The following is a 16,869-nucleotide window of genomic DNA, read 5'->3' as shown; positions in this document are numbered from 1 at the left end:
TTTTTCATTAAAATTGTACTGTGCACAGAACTACAGCATTGCGAATTAATGTCATAATTGAAGTAGATGTAGATTGCTTTTAACCTGGAATGTGTTGAAATACATAAATGTGTTGAAATAATGCAGGCCAATGGGTTCAGCAAAAGCACATTACATCGATTAACAACCTCATAGCTCACAGTAAGTCTGTCTTCAGTGGTTTAGAAGTTATCTTAAAAAATCAATTCCCCTATGGAGAAAATGAATGGGATTTTTGCTTCCGGAAAAACTTAAAAGTCTATCTAAATCCAAAAATATTTATGTATCCAACTTTCTCCAAAAAGGGAAAACATCTGAAAATATATCAAAATCCAACTGAAGATGGACCAGGATGTGATAAAGGTATTTAAGCACATGAAAAAGTTTTTCCAACTCGTCAAAAGTGCCGCTAATGGAAAAATCACCCACATGCTGTATGGTTTACACAAGGCTAAAGTGCAAACAAGAGAACTGAAGAGTGGAACTGAACTTTTAAGAATAACATTATGTCATTCAGGAGAGTATGTATTTATTTTGTGGCTTCTACTGAAGCACATCCTGCTCAGGCAGATTAAATGTATCATGCTTTTCAGCTCTTAAGAAGCATATTAGCATGACACAAGCTCCTCTCAACTGTTCCTCTAATGGTTTCACCATAATTACTGAGGGTATGGCTATCTGCCTGAGAAACCCACGTGAACACTTCCTGATGGCCATTTTGGCTCACTGACCAGAGTATTTGACATGAACCGGTGTTGTCTGATGTCCTCAGCTTGTCTTGCATTCAGATAATGTGCACTAATGAAGAAACTTCAGCAAATCCAGTGAGAAAATGACCCGCTGTGTCGGATTAGCACTGCGTCATCACTAATTTCAATACAGTGACCACATTTCCCTCGCCCACTGTCGTGACTTGGCCTAATGCCTATCTTGAGAGGCTCTCTAAAGACCAGAGGAAAAATGGCTTGCTATAAATCTGGAAACAACATGGGAGGTTTAATGGCTAAGCCAAAGTGATCTACCAATAATGATGCTTAACATCACGCAGGTGGGGAAACAGCAATATAGTCCTTTAGTGAGTAGCGCACGTTAAAAGGTACGTTTTGGCTAAAAATGAAAATTCTGACTTTATTTATTTACTGTAATGTAGTTCCAAACCCACACAAAAATCTAAATGGCTTTGAAGACTTGCAATATAGAGCACAAGTCAAACAGACTATTTGTATGCACTTTTGATGATTTCTGTTATATTTGTATTGCATTTACGTGAAAAAAATGCATTATTCAAAAAATTCTCCTTTTTTTGTGCTCCATGGAAATAAAGAAAATCAAACAGGTTTGAAACCACATGAGGCAAGTAAATTTGAATTGTATATAAAATTGAATTGTAAATCATTTGATTTATAAACTATATTTTGGATATCATTTTCAAAATGCATTCATTAAAATCGCTTAGAATCAGCAAAAAATATATTGATTGTGAAAACAATTAAATTTATTCAGTTAAAAAGTATAAACATTCAGCATTCAGTTATACATAAATATAAACACGTTCAGTTTATTATACTAGAAAGCTTAACCCCTTTCATTTATGAATGACTCACAAATACGTACAAGTTTCCTAGTTTGTTTACACTAAAACTGTGTGATATGACTGCAATTCAATATATAAATCTTAAATTTATGTCTGAATATTTTTTGAATGTATCATGCATTTGTAGATCATTACAGTCTGTAGAAGTAGAGATAGGAAGCTTGGTCAGAATCTCACACCAACAATAATATGTTGTGCAACCCAGTCCTTTGTCCCTTAGAATAATGTAGTTTTTTAAAGCCGGTAACGTTCACCTGGGTGTATAAAGAAGAACTATACAAACAGGTTTAACGCTGTGGCTGCCACACCTTGATTTGTGGTTTAAAATTAAACAGTAAATCACACCCTTACACTTGGCTACATTACTCAAGTCTTATTTGAAAGTATTCATAGAAATTCACCTTTCATTTTTAATTAAAAAACCGTAAACATTGACATATGCACATCACTGTCTAAGTAGGTGCTGTAAAGCATACCAGTCTCTAAATGCATGCCTTGCCTCAAACTGATGGTTGGTGGGGGCAACTGCATTTGTCAGAAGGAACCAGTGCTCTCTGGATCAACCATACGAGTCTAACACAGCCTCATGCACATGCAAATATTATTCAAATCGCTTCCCTCCAATAGTGCCACGAAATTAAGGCTTTAAAGCCAGAGGTAGAGCATTTCTGTCGATAAGCAGTCTCACAATTAAACAGAACAACCCCCTTCCAGGCGCACAAAGAAGCGTGTTAGATGATGCTGATACACTCACAGGCAAACCCGTTTCAGCTCGCTCCGTAACTTTCCTTTTAAACCGGTCGAATGGAGGATTTTCAGTACTCACACTTCAGTAGTCTAACAGGTGAGTGTCTCGTTTTGCGCTATTTCCGTGCCAGTTTCCAGATATCTGAATTCCCTCGCCGTGGTGCGCCTCTCCGCCCCGCGATGCAACTGCTGACGACGACGCTGAGTTTCTTTCCAGCACCAGCGCGCTTTGAACAGCTCCACTGACGTCACTCCCCGCGAAGCCAACCGACGCCACGCCCATCAGGCTCCGATCCACCGAGACCCCACCCAACACACACTAGTGTTCCGATTCATCTACACGATTCGAATCTTTTGAATCAATCGGTTCACTATATGATTTGTTCAGTTTGTTCAATTCGGAGTAGCATTAGGGGCCTACTCTTCCTAATGGACCCTTTTCACAAAACTGTGATGACAAATAAAACGTGTGATATGTGATAACAAAACATTAATCCTCAAAAGTTTTTTTTTATATTTAGATTTTTTTTTTATGTATGTACATTTATAACACTATACGTTGTATTATAGGCCTGGCAACTTTGCATCGACTTACAAAAAACTAGTTTACACTAATGCGAGAGTGACGGTAAATTTGACATTGTTCTCTCCATAGATATATACGGTTCTGACTGCCGTTATCAGTCTCTCTCAATTTTTTTTTTTTTTTTGAAAACTGAAAACCGTGAAGTTTTTCTTCTGCTGTTTGAGCAAATGGGAATGCAAATATATATATATATATTTTTTTATTTTAATTTTTTTGTGGTACTCTCCTACTGCTCTCGAAGTTATCCCACCTATGACGACTTCCGCTGCTGAGAAACCCGGAAATATGAAAAACGGTCCTTCTTTTATATGAAAAATAAGCATGGTGCTGTTAATACAGGTGTAACTAGAGTAAACATATTTTTGCCATCTTGATTATAATTTTTGTCACCATTGTTTCTTTTTTTAAAATAATGGTTTGATTATGGTACTATAGTATCAACAAAGTTAAATTTATGAAACACACCTTAAAACATCTTTTCCTTTCTTGTTCCTCTGACTGTATAATCTGATTCATGTCATGGATTTCATGTTTATCTGGTTTTCTTTTTCTGTCTGCGTCATGTTTATCTGATTTGATAATGTAAAGCGACCTTGAGTTCGCAGAAAGGCTCTATATAAAATAAACGTTTTATTATTATTACCGTTCACACAAAGATTATAAGTATATCCACCTTATTTTTCAACGCGGAAATAAGCCGTTTTCTGTGAATATGCAAGACTTCCGGTTCATTAGCCGCTATGAGGAAATAACGAGAAGAATAATAGAGTTCAGCAAACGTGAAAACTGTTTCCCACAAACCAGTTTGTTCCTAATTAAGATAACACATTAATATATATATATATGTTAAGACACCAAATTTTGGTTGAACTATCACTTTAAGAACATTACGTGGTCATCGCATGTTCATTATTGGGGACTCCAAATCCCAGAAGACACTGCGATTGAGTTCCAGCTCCACCGTTGCCATGGATACACTCGCTCGCTATCCTAGCAGCACAACGCAGCCGAGTTTGTCAACACTTCTGAAGCAGGCATTGGAGGTATTTAGTTTATTCATATGTTTACAGATTTATATATTAATAGATATTACACACAGTTTTGTTTTAACCTGAAAAATAAAACAAATGCACAGGTGACCGGGTTCTTCCATTATTATTCACAACGGTTGTTTTATTTTTGAACGTCAGCTGACTGAGCAAAACTCGGCATACTAGCAACAAAAAGTTAGAGCGAGGAGAAAAATACAGTTTATTTAACACACGTTTGTGACAATAGCTGGCCACTATGGGTAAGTCATAATAAGCAATAGAGTTAAACGCTAACAGTAAAAAAAAAAAGGCCCCAGTCTTCCACAAAATAGCAACATTTAAATGTTTTATAGTAAATTTTTGAACAGGAACACTCATGAACAGCCATCACAGTCGTAGATCATCCAGGTAACCACACACAGTATTAAAAACCAAGGGTTCCCTAACTTTTGAAGGGGGTTATTTGAATAATTTCAGTTTTTTTTTTTTTTTTTTTTTGTCTTGTGGACTATATGTAAACATCTTTTATGTAAAATATCTTACTCAGGACAGTACTAAATAAAAAATAGCATGCATTGTGTATGATCTCTCTTATTTTCTCAAAATTATTCACATTTTCACAGATTCTGCAAGGGGCTCCCAAACTTTTGCATGCCACTGTATTATGAACAAATCAAAAAGCACAAACAGAAAAAGGAACATATTAACATTTTAAACCACTGTTTGGCTAAAAATAACTTAAAAAAAAAAAAAAATCTACAAAATTGCCAGACTTTCATTACTGCCCTGAGAATATAGTTATGACAATTAGCCCCAGTCCCCTCTGCGAAGCTCTTTTACAGCAGGGGCAAGTGTCATGTTTCATTTAATGAATGCTCATAAAGGTGTGTCTCTTTTTTTAGCTGGTCTGTTGTGAGTGATGGAGGGATGCATGGTCCGTCTCCACAGTGTCCACTTCAGGGGTGCTTTGAGTGTTCAGCCCATCATAGTCAACTTCCACGAACTCTTCCAAACCAGAGATGCTCCTACAATTCTGCCTATGGTTAACATGCATTTATTTCTTATTTTGGATTCAGATTCTTACTAAATAACTAGATTAATATCACACTAGAAGTCCAAAATATACTTTATTTTCTATTCAGGTAGTCATTTATAACTGCGTGGGTAGTTAAATACCCATCTGTTGTTGATTAATCTTCTGGGGCCTGAACACAATGTGGGCTGAGATGGGAAATATTCTAAGGATTGTTCTAAGGATTACAAGTATCCCACCAGACAATGCAAATATCACAAGGCAGTGTGTTTTCTCTTGCTCTCTTATCTTTATGTTGGTGGGCTCTTCTCTGTGCAGGTTCGGTTCACATCCAAAAAAACATAAGAGCTTTGCTAAATATACACTAGCATATTATAAAATATTTTATAATATTTTAAATATTTACTGAAAAGTTATTTTATTCATATGTATTTTCATTAAAATGTATGATCATCACTCACCTAATCTGCCTTTGGATTTATTTTTCACTGAGACTGTTGCAATACATTCTGGGATTGCCATCTCCGCCAAGGATATATACAATAGAATTAAGATCAAAAAGATATCTTAGTAGGCAATATAATTAAGTTGCTTACCTTATGGAAAAGCCTTTGCGTCAGAAATGTGCCTTAAAATGCTTCCTCCGTAGGCAGCTGACTTGGCTTTGGAACAGCATAAATATGTCAAATTGCCTCGTACATGCCTATACACTTACACCCACCCACACGCTAATTCATTTCAATCCCACTTAGCCTCTTTTATCATCTTCCTTGCTTATTCTTCATTGATGTTTATTGATTATTGAGTGCTGTATTCCACTTCCTTTCTGTATATTAACTCCTCCTTGTTTTTGAAATATTATCTGAGCTTTTATTGCTCTTACTCCACAAAATATGAAATTATAGAGCCAGTGCGGTCGGGAATATAGGTCACATTTCAGCCTCCCCTCGTGCTGTCCAGGAACTCCCAGTCTTAATTGAATGGATTTTTTTCCCAGCCAGAGCTTTGCAAACATTGGTGTGGGGGGTGGGCATCACGATGCATACAGTCGTCCTCCTGCACTGGTTTGCACCAGATCAATTAGTGTTCTTGAGTCTGCTGCTCTTTTCTACATTACCTGAGGCAGCTGTTCTGATTTCTTGTGCTTTGATGACATATACATGGATATATTTGTGTGAGCATGTATGAATATGTAGATTGTCTTGGTCTTGCAGATAAAAAATGAGGATGTTCTGCGGGCTGTGGTGGCTCTATTGGACACGTCCTTGCCTGAAATCGGCCCCAGAGATGTGCATGAAACAGTACACTACCCTGGGATACATACTATTATTTTGTCACAAGACCATGCAGGTATGTAATTCACCTTGGTTGGGCAATAGAGCATAAATTATGCTAGTGATAGAAATATCCTACATGATTCCATATATAGAATGAGTGTTGTTGGCCTAAGGCCATTTTATGCTGATTTCTCTTTGCAGATGTTTTAGAGGACTATAGAGGGAGAGCTTCCCAAAGGGGGACAAATTTGAGCCCAGTACCCTGTAAAACAAGAGTGGAAGCTGATTCCACACACAAGCTGCTGGCTGAGCTATACAGCGACTCTGAAGAGAGTACAGAGGAAACCTCAGAGGAGATAATAGCAATGGAGAAAAGTATCAGGTTAATTTTTTTTTAAGTAATTCTAATAGTGTAATCACATTTGCCATTGTTCTGCAAATTTTCATGGGCAAAATCCAGTCATTTGGAATCTATGTAATTGGGAAATTTCACATGAGGGGGAAAGAATTCCCCACGCAGATTTCGCAACAGTTTCAAATTGTTCACATGTTTGTAAGTTAGGTTTTTGTGAGAAGTGCTTCATACTTCACTACACTGTTGACAGTAGACAATTAACCATAAAATGTGGCTAATGTGACTGCGCCTTAACGTCAGCTTCAAACAAAAAGTCAATTAAAAATTCAAACTTTGTCAGCATTTACTCAGCATCATATCACTCCTAACCTTTTTCGTCCTTCTGTGAAACACTCAAGGCAGGATGTCTGAGCTGCTCTTTCCAATACATTCTTAAAAATAAAGGTTCCAATAATGGATTTTAGCCGCGACGCCATAGAAGAACCTTCCAGTAAACAGTTCTTAAAAGAACCATTATTTTCTTCTTAGTGTGAAGAACATCTGAATAATCTGAAGAACCTTTTTCCCAGTAAAGAATTGTTTATGAAATGGAAAGGTCCTATGGATGTTAAAGGTTCTTCATGGAAGCCAAAAAGCTAAAAAAGAATTAATATTTTTAAGAGTGTACAACAAAAGTGGATGCTGCTTTATACTGTCAAGCTCCAAAACAGATATACAGTATCTCACAGAAGTGAGGACACCCCTCACATTTTTGTAAATATTTTATTATATCTTTTCATGTGACAATACTGAAGAAATAACAATTTGCTACAATGTAATGTAGTGAGTGTACAGCTTGTATAACAGTGTAAATTTGCTGTCCATTCAAAATAACTCAACACACAACACTCAACACACAGCCATTAATGTCTAAACCGCTGGCCACAAAAGTGAGTACACCCCTAAGTGAAAATGTCCAAATTGGGCCCAATTAGCCATCCCCAGTGTCATGTGACTCATTAGTGTTACAAGGTCTCATGTGTGAATGGGGAGCAGGTGTGTTAAATTTGGTGTTATCGCTCACTCTCTCATACTGGTCACTGGAAGTTCAACATGGCACAAGAACTCTCTGAGGATCTGAAAAAAAGAATTGTTGCTCTACATAAAGATGGCGTAGACTATAAGAAGATTGCCAAGACCCTGAAACTGAACATGGTGGCCAAGACCATACAGCGGTTTAACAGGACAGGTTCCACTCAGAACAGGCCTCGCCATGGTCGACCAAAGAAGTTGAGTGCACGTACTCAGTGTCATATCCAGAGGTTGTGTTTGGGAAATAGACGTATGAGTGCTGCCAGCATTACTGCAGAGGTTGAAGGGTTGGGGGGTCAGCCTGTTAGTGCTCAGACCATATGCCACACACTGCATCAAATTGGTCTGCATGGCTGTCGTCCCAGAAGGAAGCCTCTTCTAAAGATGATGCACAAGAAAGCCCGCAAACAGTTTGCTGAAGACAAACAGACTAAGGACATGGATTACTGGAACCATGTCCTGTGGTCTGATGAGACCAAGATAAACTTATTTGGTTCAGATGGTGTCAAGCGTGTGTGGCGGCAACCAGGTGAGGAGTACAAAGACAAGTGTGTCTTGCCTACAGTCAAGCATGGTGGTGGGAGTGTCATGGGCTGGGGCTACATGAGTGCTGCCGGTACTGGGGAGCTACAGTTCATTGAGGGAACCATGAATGCCAGCATGTACTGTGACATACTGAAGCAGAGCATGATCCCCTCCCTTCAGAGACTGGGCCACAGGGCAGTATTCCAACATGATAACGACCCCAAACACACCTCCAAGATGACCACTGCCTTGCTAAAGAAGCCAAGGGTAAAGGTTATGGACTGGCCAAGCATGTCTCCAGACCTAAACCCTATTGAGCATCTGTGGGGCATCCTCAAACGGAAGGTGTAGGAGCGCAAGGTCTCTAACATCCAGCAGCTCCGTGATGTTGTCATGGAGGAGTGTAAGAGGACTCCAGTGGCAACCTGTGAAGCTCTGGTGAACTCCATGCCCAAGAGGGGTTAAGGCAGTGCTGGAAAATAATGGTGGCCACACAAAATATTGACACTTTGGGCCCAATTTGGACATTTTCACTTAGGGGTGTACTCACTTTTGTGGCCAGCGGTTTAGACATTAATGGCTGTGTGTTGAGTTATTTTGAGGGGACAGCAAATTTACACTGTTATACAAGCTGTACACTCACTACTTTACATTGTAGCAATGTGTAATTTCTTCAGTGTTGTCACATGAAAAGATATAATAAAATAATTACAAAAATGTGATGGGTGTACTCACTTCTGTGCGATACTGTATATCTGTTTTGGAGCTTGACAGTATAAATCAGCATCCACTTTTGTTGTACTCTCTTAAAATCAATTATTCTTTTTTAGCTAAAAATTACTATGTTCAAAGTCTTTTGAAGTCACATGATACCTTTGTGTGAGAAACTGACTAAAAATGAAGTCATTCATTAAGTCATGATCAGTGTTGGGGAGTAACTAGTTACATGTAACGGAATTACGTAATTTAATTACAAAATAAAAGTAATTGTAATCAGTTACAGTTACTGAGAAAAAATGTGTAATTAAATTACAGTTACTTATGAAAATGTTAAGGATTACAAAGGGGGTTACATCTGATTTTTTTCACAGACACTCCCACATATACATATAATTTATAGTATGCTTATCCGATAACTCTTAAATTTCCTAGATGGGTTTATGTATATGCTTTATTTTTTTTTTAGATTAACTCTTTTTTTTCTAAGGCATTGTTAGATCCAGTGTTTCCTGTCATAGCTATGCAAAGATTTGATTTCAAAAACAGTTTCATAGCTATAAATTATTTCTTGTTATGATTTTAAATCTGTATTTAACCTCAGCATGATTTTAAAGTAAGTCTGATTTTGTGGTGGCGGTGCTTCAAAGGGGACATCGGTTGCCCATTTTCCACAAGGTGGTATGATTCATTATAGGGTCTTCTTGAAATGGTCTCAGTGGTTAAGTAAAACAACATCCTTTTTCCCTTGTCAAAAACAGCTCTGTTCACAGTGACTCGTTTCGTTATCTCTTTACATGCTAATGAGCACTGCTCACCCTGTCCCTCTCTTCTGTGAAAGTGATCCATCCTTGAGTTTTAACTTTTTAACAAAACCTGCCTTGAATTGTCCCTCATTCAGAAAAAAGTCTGGAGTAAAATTATTTGCGCAGCCAGGCATAAACAAATTTAGTGAAAGTGAAGTGAAATAACGTGGCCAAGTATGGTGACCTACTCGGAATTTGTGCTCTACATTTAACCCATCCAAGTGCACACACACAGTAGTGAATACACACACACACACACACACACGGTGAACACACACCCAGAGCAGTGGGCAGCCAGATTACTGTGGTGCCCGGGGAACCAGTTGGGGGTTTGATGCCTTGCTCAAGGGTCTCATCTCAGTCGTGGTATTGAGGGTGGAGAAGGTGCTGGTTATTCACTCCAAAATCAAAATGGCTTGATAATTGAGACTGTTTAGGTTTAAAAAAGGAGTGAATTTGTGTCATTGTAGTGTGGTTGTGTCCACAAACTGCTAAGACACATTTATATGCAAATTAAAACATTTTTCATTCAATGTCTCCTTTAAAATTAAAATATTATAATCTTAATTCAAGTGATGAAAGATTTTGAAAGTCTGACAGTAATTAGTGTTGAGCACTACTGTAAGGATAACCCTGCCTGGTTAACATGCTTGAAAATGATTAACAGTTGAAAACATTAGAAATTTAGAAAAGTAATCAAATGTAATCAGTTACATTACTTTAATAAAGTAATTGAAACGTTACACTACTTATTACATTTTAAATGGGGTAACTTGTAATCTGTAACCTATTACATTTCCAAAGTAACCTTCCCAACACTGGTCATGATTGAGAATTAATGATAGTGAATATGACATGACTCGGCACAAATCTTTTGTTGATTCTGTTAAAGATAATGGGATTACAAGAGCTTTTTCCCAGATCCTCCTTGGCGAACAGTTTGCCAAGCGTTCCTTATCAGCTCTTATCTCTACTCCTATAGGCATAGATCTGGAAAGAAGTGAATTTTTATATATTTATTTATTACATTTTGGAAGGACATTTAACAGAGATGATCATGACCTTATTATAGTCAATTACAATGACAAATGTCACCATGCATGTGTGTTTCTATGCCAACACAACTCATAGTTTTACCATTTTAGTGACGGTTGTATCCTATTATGGTCACTTACTGTGATGATGTTAGTGCATGGTGTGACAGAATATTGTTGCAAATGATTAAACTTTGGTTTTGTACAACATTTCAACCCAGATTCACAAAAGGAATATAATTTGTATTTGGATTATACTAAATGTGTAGATGTGACTGTCCAAATAAGTATTTTAACTTTTGAATGCAGTCATAATTTTGCAATGTTGTCAGAGCCTTACCACACATTGAGCTTTGGTGTTCATGTGGGAGATGGAGGTTCAAACCTATCCTAATCCCATTTCCTCTGTCTCTTCTTATAGATTCAATTCAAGTGTTCTAGTTACTGTTCTGTTAATAAAAAAAATCATTTAAAATAAAGTTTGTTTTCTCTTCTCCATAGTTGGTCTTGGGAGCGATTCTGTGAAGGCCTGCAGGAATTTGTAGATGGAGCGAGGGATAGGAAAGAAAAAAGAGCAGTCCAACGAGAAGATGGAAAGATTCTGCCATCCGCCATAGGAGTTGAATCTCTGATTGTGGCTGCCGCTTGCTATGAACTCAAGATACTGTAAGCAAAGCACAAGCTCTGTACCTGATTCAATCAAGCAGCTGCGAAAGAGCCATATAATACTATTTTGTGAAATAAAACACTAATGCTTTAAAGCAAGATACTTTTCTTCTGTTAGCATCTCATAACATCATCTGGCAATGCACTAAATCTTTGTCAATGGCAGTTTATAGTCATTTTTGGAATAAAGAGGACGTTACACAGACAAAATATGGATATTACACTAAATGTAAAATATGAGATAAACTTCTTGTTTCTACAAAGCATTTTCACACTTTTTGACCACAAGGGATTTTCACACACACACACACACACACATCTAACCAGTGTTGGGGGTAAGGCATTACAAGTAACGCAAATTACATAATCAGATTACTTTTTTCAAGTAACTAGTAAAGTAACGCATTACTTTTTAATTTAAATTAATATATCTGAGTTACTTTTTCAAAAAAGTAGCACCAGTTACTTTGTTTTGTTGGGGAGAAATTGGAAGTACAGAGGCGTTGTGTGCGCTGTGTGAACATGATGTTACTGTAGTTCTAGACTAAATGTCAACATGTATTAATTCATCTCACTCGCAAAAAACTGATTTAGTATTCCTCAAAATTAATTAAAACAGTGAAATGCAAACTCAGAATATGACTCAAACCTGCAATAATTAAATACTTTAAATAACACAAATGTATCTAATCCCATTTTATTAACCAATGCCTTTGCTGCTGACCTTTGATGAACCAGTGCGGCCATACTAATAAGCAAAAATGACTTTAGATAAACTAAAAATTGTGCTTCATTTTTTTTTTTATTGCTGAAGAGCGTCGTACCTTTTTCTCCTGCGTTCTACTGTACAGATGTGAATTTACTTTTCCTTCAGCCCGAGGTTTATTCATTACACTTTTTGGTGTGAAAGGGCTTTTGCATTTGCTATAAATAGAATTTATTATATTAAACACAAACAATCAAGCCCTGCTCATATTTAAAAAGTAACGCGAAAGTAGCGCAAAAGTAACCTAACGCATTACTTTCCATAAAAAGTAACTAAGTAATGTAATTAGTTACTTTTTTAGGGAGTAACGCAATATTGTAATGCATTACTTTTAAAAGTAACTTTCCCCAACACTGCGTCTAACTCAGAATACTTTCTGTGCAGAATCATCTTCTACTGTACCTACAACCCACACATCCAAATAAAATTTTATCCAGCTGTAAGAACAAGCGCCTGACTGTCCCTCCCATAGCCTCAGTCAGCATTTCAGCTCTTTATGAGTGGATTCCATCCAGGATTCCTAAAAAAGACTTTATTTATATCATCAAACTGAAACAAGCCTTGTCATTATGAGATCCCACTGAATGGTGTTGCTCCACCCTGAGTCTATTTCCAATCCAGAGGGGCTGAAGAGTGGAGAAACCTGCCCTGCCCTGCTGGCTGTAGGGTGTTATTACCAGTCAATGAGAGACTATGGCTTCCTCTCTCTCTCTCTCCTTTCCCTCTTCTGCACTCTGTATTTGTGCCAATCGCTTCCACATGGCCTGTGGTTTAGTCTAACCTCAAGCGTCTGCCACACACACACACACACACACACATCCTCACTAGAACGTCTCATTGTGACAGTTAAAATGGATGTTTCTCAGAAACATAATGTGAATTAAATTAAGACATAAGATGATTTAATAAGAACAATGATATGGAGTCTTCTGCTTCTGTCTGTGAATTGTAGGTCTACAGGAGACATGTTGCTTCAGCTGTCTCTTTTGGCTGTTAGGAAACGCTACCGGCACCTTGGGATTGGTAGCTACATCATGGAGGTAAACATACACAAATTGTTTCTTCTTCTCAATCCTCTTGTACTTGTTCTAGTGTGCAAATGACAATGTATATCAGTGCTGCTTTGTCTTTACAAATTATTTAATGAACACAGCCTATAAGCTTGTGTTTTGTACTTTGCATTTATTGATTTAATTTTGTTGTAAGTACTTGTTTTTCCCATATTTTTTGTTTCAGCTTTTGAAGACTCAGTCTATAGTAGGGAAATATGATACACTTGTTGCCCATGCTGACACTGATGCAATAGGTTTCTTCAAATTCCACAGGCTCACTGATGACCCCCTGCTCAATGACCAGTTCAAGTACAGATAATGCATCCCACAATCCATGTTACGCTAAATCTAAATGTATAACAATAATTGTCTATATACAACTATAATGCATATTGCACAAAAAGTACATAAAAAGGCCAAATTTCTGATTACATTTAACACTTGGCCCATATATCATAAAATGTCATATAAAACAAGGCAGCTGAACATACTGAACAGATGGAACAAGTGACTCATTCTTGGCCAGAATTAGCTGAAAACTGACTTTAAACAAGACTTTATGCTGATCATTAAACATATGGCTCTTTCTGTGAGACCAATGTGCGCTATTGACAGCAGATATGAGCCTGGAGTTTCTGACATTTTTAATTGTTTAAACAAACAGTGCCATCTATAGGCTAATGGTATATGACTGTGGTAGCTTGAGATTTAGAAATACAATAAATTACATTTTATTAACAGTTAGGGATGTAAATCTATTAACATATTTAATTGCAATTAACCTAAAATGTTTCTGTAGTTAATGCATTTATTTCATTTCAAAAATATTTTTTTAAATATTTAAATATTCATAAATAGTTAATAGGCACTTAAAAATAACATTGTTTTAATGGTACTCTATAACCTTGACTCTAATTTTTGTTTTGGTATATTATACAGAGAGCTGAAAGATGATTGGACTAACAGTATTCTCATGAGCTACCTGCCACCCTTTACTACAGGTGAGGCATACACACACACATACACACTCATGAACTCACACTTACAACTTCATGTTTTCATTCTACACATTTTCCTTTAGACCTAGAAATGAGAAATCCCGTTTTCTCCCTGAGTTTACGAGAGGTGGAGATGGACATGGATGTGGCGTGAGTGAATATTAATTGTATTATGCATTTGCTGGGTGTCTCTGGGTAGTTATTAAATTTGTCCTAACCCTAAATATGAGCAATTATCTTTGCAAGCACCACTAAAAAATAATCTAAAGCATATTGAACAACATCTGATAACCAGGTTAATGGTGTCTCTGTTTCTTAGAAGGTCACAGGCTCTCTTTGCATATCAGCAACAGGTAATGTGTGTGACGAGATTACTCGAAGAGGTTAAGATCTTACGCAGACAGGTGATATTACATTTCACATGATATTTGATTGTGCCTTTACTAATCGACAGCTGCAACTTTAATCATAAAGACTCTGTGTTTCTGTCATGTTGCTCATGTATCTCTCTCTTCTCTGTGTGTGTACGTATTGACTTTCTTCCATGGTGACTGATTTTTCAGCTAGATCTACAACGTGAGGAAGTGGACCGCCTCAACTCCAAGCTGGAACAAGAAAAACGAAAGCGCCATGATATAGGTATGTTTGTACATATTTGTACAAATTTGTTATACCACAATATTTGCCTGCCCGTTTTACACAGAACACAGTTGTGATGGTTAAAGCAGCACCTACCAGTCAAGTCTAAAAAGCATTTTGATCATTTAATGTTAAATATTGGGCAGTTTAGTCATTAAATAGGCAGGGCCCTTAACCCTCATCTTCCCTAGCCCTTTCTTTCTTACTTTTTCCTGATCTTTTTAACCATTTTTTCTAATTTGATCTTTTCCACTTCCCTATTCCCTTTTTTAATTGTAATCCTTTATTCGCTCTAATTTTATATTATTTAAATGTATATTAATATATCTAGTTTATAGTTTTGTTTTTGTGGTTATTATCTCCCAATTTAATATGCGGATGTAAAGTTTAGATTTAGGGACTTTTAATTTGAAATAAGATGTGCTTGAGTCTCTAAATTAATTAGTGTTAGAAAAATTAATCTAAATGTTAGAGGATGCATAATTTAATATCCCTAATCAGCCAATACTGCTAAATTACCAAATATTAGCTAAAAAGTTAGATTAAAATGATTTAAGAAAAAAAGAATTTATTAAAAAGATTATTGAATTACTGAAAAATATATTTTTAATCAATTTACAATTTAATTTATTCATATTTACATACTCTGTAGAAAACAAGTTCTTGATGTACAGGCTGAAGAACACAAAAGAACTGTTAGACAATATTGCCTCAGACTCAGGTGAGTTTTTTTTTCATCTAGCAGCTGCAAGCAACACATGAACTGTGATACCCTCCAATCTCTGCTGATTTGAACAGTTGCTCTGAAATGCTTATGTGCTCATATAATGGTTACTCACAAAATCCCTGCCTGTCTTATTGACTCAGCAACCATGATATTCTTTTGAAGCACCTGACCAGCAACAAGCTCAGACTGACCTTTGCTCGCACCTCCAATTATGAGAGCCACTTGTCTTCTAGCTTGTGACTCAAAGAGCTGTGTGCCGAGTTATAATGACTCATAAAGCACTACTGGCTTCACAGTGAGCGACGAAGAAAATGCCATAAGATCGATCCTGTCTATAAAATCAAAAGCGAAGAGAGGCACAATAATGAGTGCAATAAATTCAATGTATGAATAGGTCCACATGGCCAGTCTTCTCCAGTAAAACTAAAAAGACATTTATTGAAGTAATAAGTCACTTTAGACTTTAATAAAAAAAATTATTACGCAAGGTAAAGCAAAAAAATTGTGTGGTCACAAGTTTGTGAACATTGGCTGTTGTACTACAAATTCAAATATGACTCATCCAATAAAGTGCTTTGTAATTGCTTTCATCTCAGTAAAGCTAATGTTGGGTTGTAAGATCTGACATTAAGCATAAGTGTGTAGGATATGTTGGATTGTCTTTGTACTTTCCAGATGATCAGGGATTAACTGAACAGGAGCATGCAGAACCAGAAACACAAGAGCAAGAAACAGTACAGTCTGAAGAACCTCTCATCCAAACACCAGAGGGAGCTGGAGTTTAACGTTTTACTGCAGACTTAAAGAAGCTGAATGTTTGATGTCCATTTTTGCATTTGTTTGTTTGTACCTCTGTTTTGTGGTTTTTGAATGTCATGTTTTTGAGAGGCACTCTATTGGTTGACAGTAGTAAAAAGTCTCTGGAACCATCTACATAAAAGCTTTGGGAAATAAAACAGACCAGTTTTGAGTTTGAAACAACACACTTTTTATTGGGTAACTGCATTTGAAATGCACTTAGAAGAAGGTATCATATGCTAAAAGATAGGCATCATTATACAAGTAGAGTTTTCCATTAACAGGATTGTAGTTCAGATTAGCTATTCCAGGAGAAACCTTCTCAAAAGGCAAAGAGAGGCTGTTTATCTCGTGACCAGTGGTTGTATCGAAAGCATAAAACACCTCTTCTTGGTAAGTATTAACAAAACGTGTAGCATACAAGACCCC

At 36.8% G+C, this 16,869-nt stretch overlaps 2 protein-coding genes across 6 annotated transcripts in view; one reads left to right on the top strand and one right to left on the bottom strand.

The window, feature by feature from the left end:
• smpd3 (sphingomyelin phosphodiesterase 3) overlaps nt 1–2,580 on the bottom strand; it is a 54,239-nt gene extending 51,659 nt beyond the window's left edge. The window contains exon 1 of the mRNA XM_079411904.1: nt 2,439–2,580. The gene's annotated coding sequence lies outside the window, so the exon portion shown is untranslated. The remainder of the gene's footprint in view (nt 1–2,438) is intronic.
• Nucleotides 2,581–3,887: 1,307 nt separating this feature from the next.
• On the top strand, nt 3,888–16,617 carry LOC306866954 (uncharacterized protein). 5 transcript variants are annotated; one of them, XM_079412408.1, is made up of 13 exons: nt 3,888–3,988; nt 4,879–5,018; nt 6,224–6,359; nt 6,488–6,668; nt 11,296–11,460; nt 13,179–13,266; nt 13,463–13,587; nt 14,218–14,279; nt 14,360–14,426; nt 14,596–14,680; nt 14,840–14,915; nt 15,568–15,636; nt 16,318–16,617. In XM_079412408.1, exons 2-13 carry the CDS (start codon nt 4,896–4,898, stop codon nt 16,425–16,427), a joined length of 1,287 nt encoding a protein of 428 aa, XP_079268534.1. In that variant the 5' UTR covers nt 3,888–3,988; nt 4,879–4,895; the 3' UTR covers nt 16,428–16,617. The 5 variants fall into 5 exon arrangements, with proteins under 5 accessions (XP_079268534.1, XP_079268535.1, XP_079268538.1 ...); XM_079412410.1 differs by having other exon boundaries at nt 3,911–3,988; nt 14,596–14,629; nt 16,318–16,616; XM_079412409.1 differs by lacking the exon at nt 4,879–5,018 and having other exon boundaries at nt 3,905–3,988.
• The last annotated feature ends 252 nt before the right edge of the window (nt 16,618–16,869 follow it).

The sequence above is a fragment of the Barbus barbus genome (genome assembly GCF_936440315.1).
Source record: "Barbus barbus genome assembly, chromosome: 48".
In the NCBI taxonomy this organism is placed as follows: Eukaryota; Metazoa; Chordata; class Actinopteri; order Cypriniformes; family Cyprinidae; genus Barbus; species Barbus barbus.
This window is presented reverse-complemented; position numbering and strand designations above follow the sequence as displayed.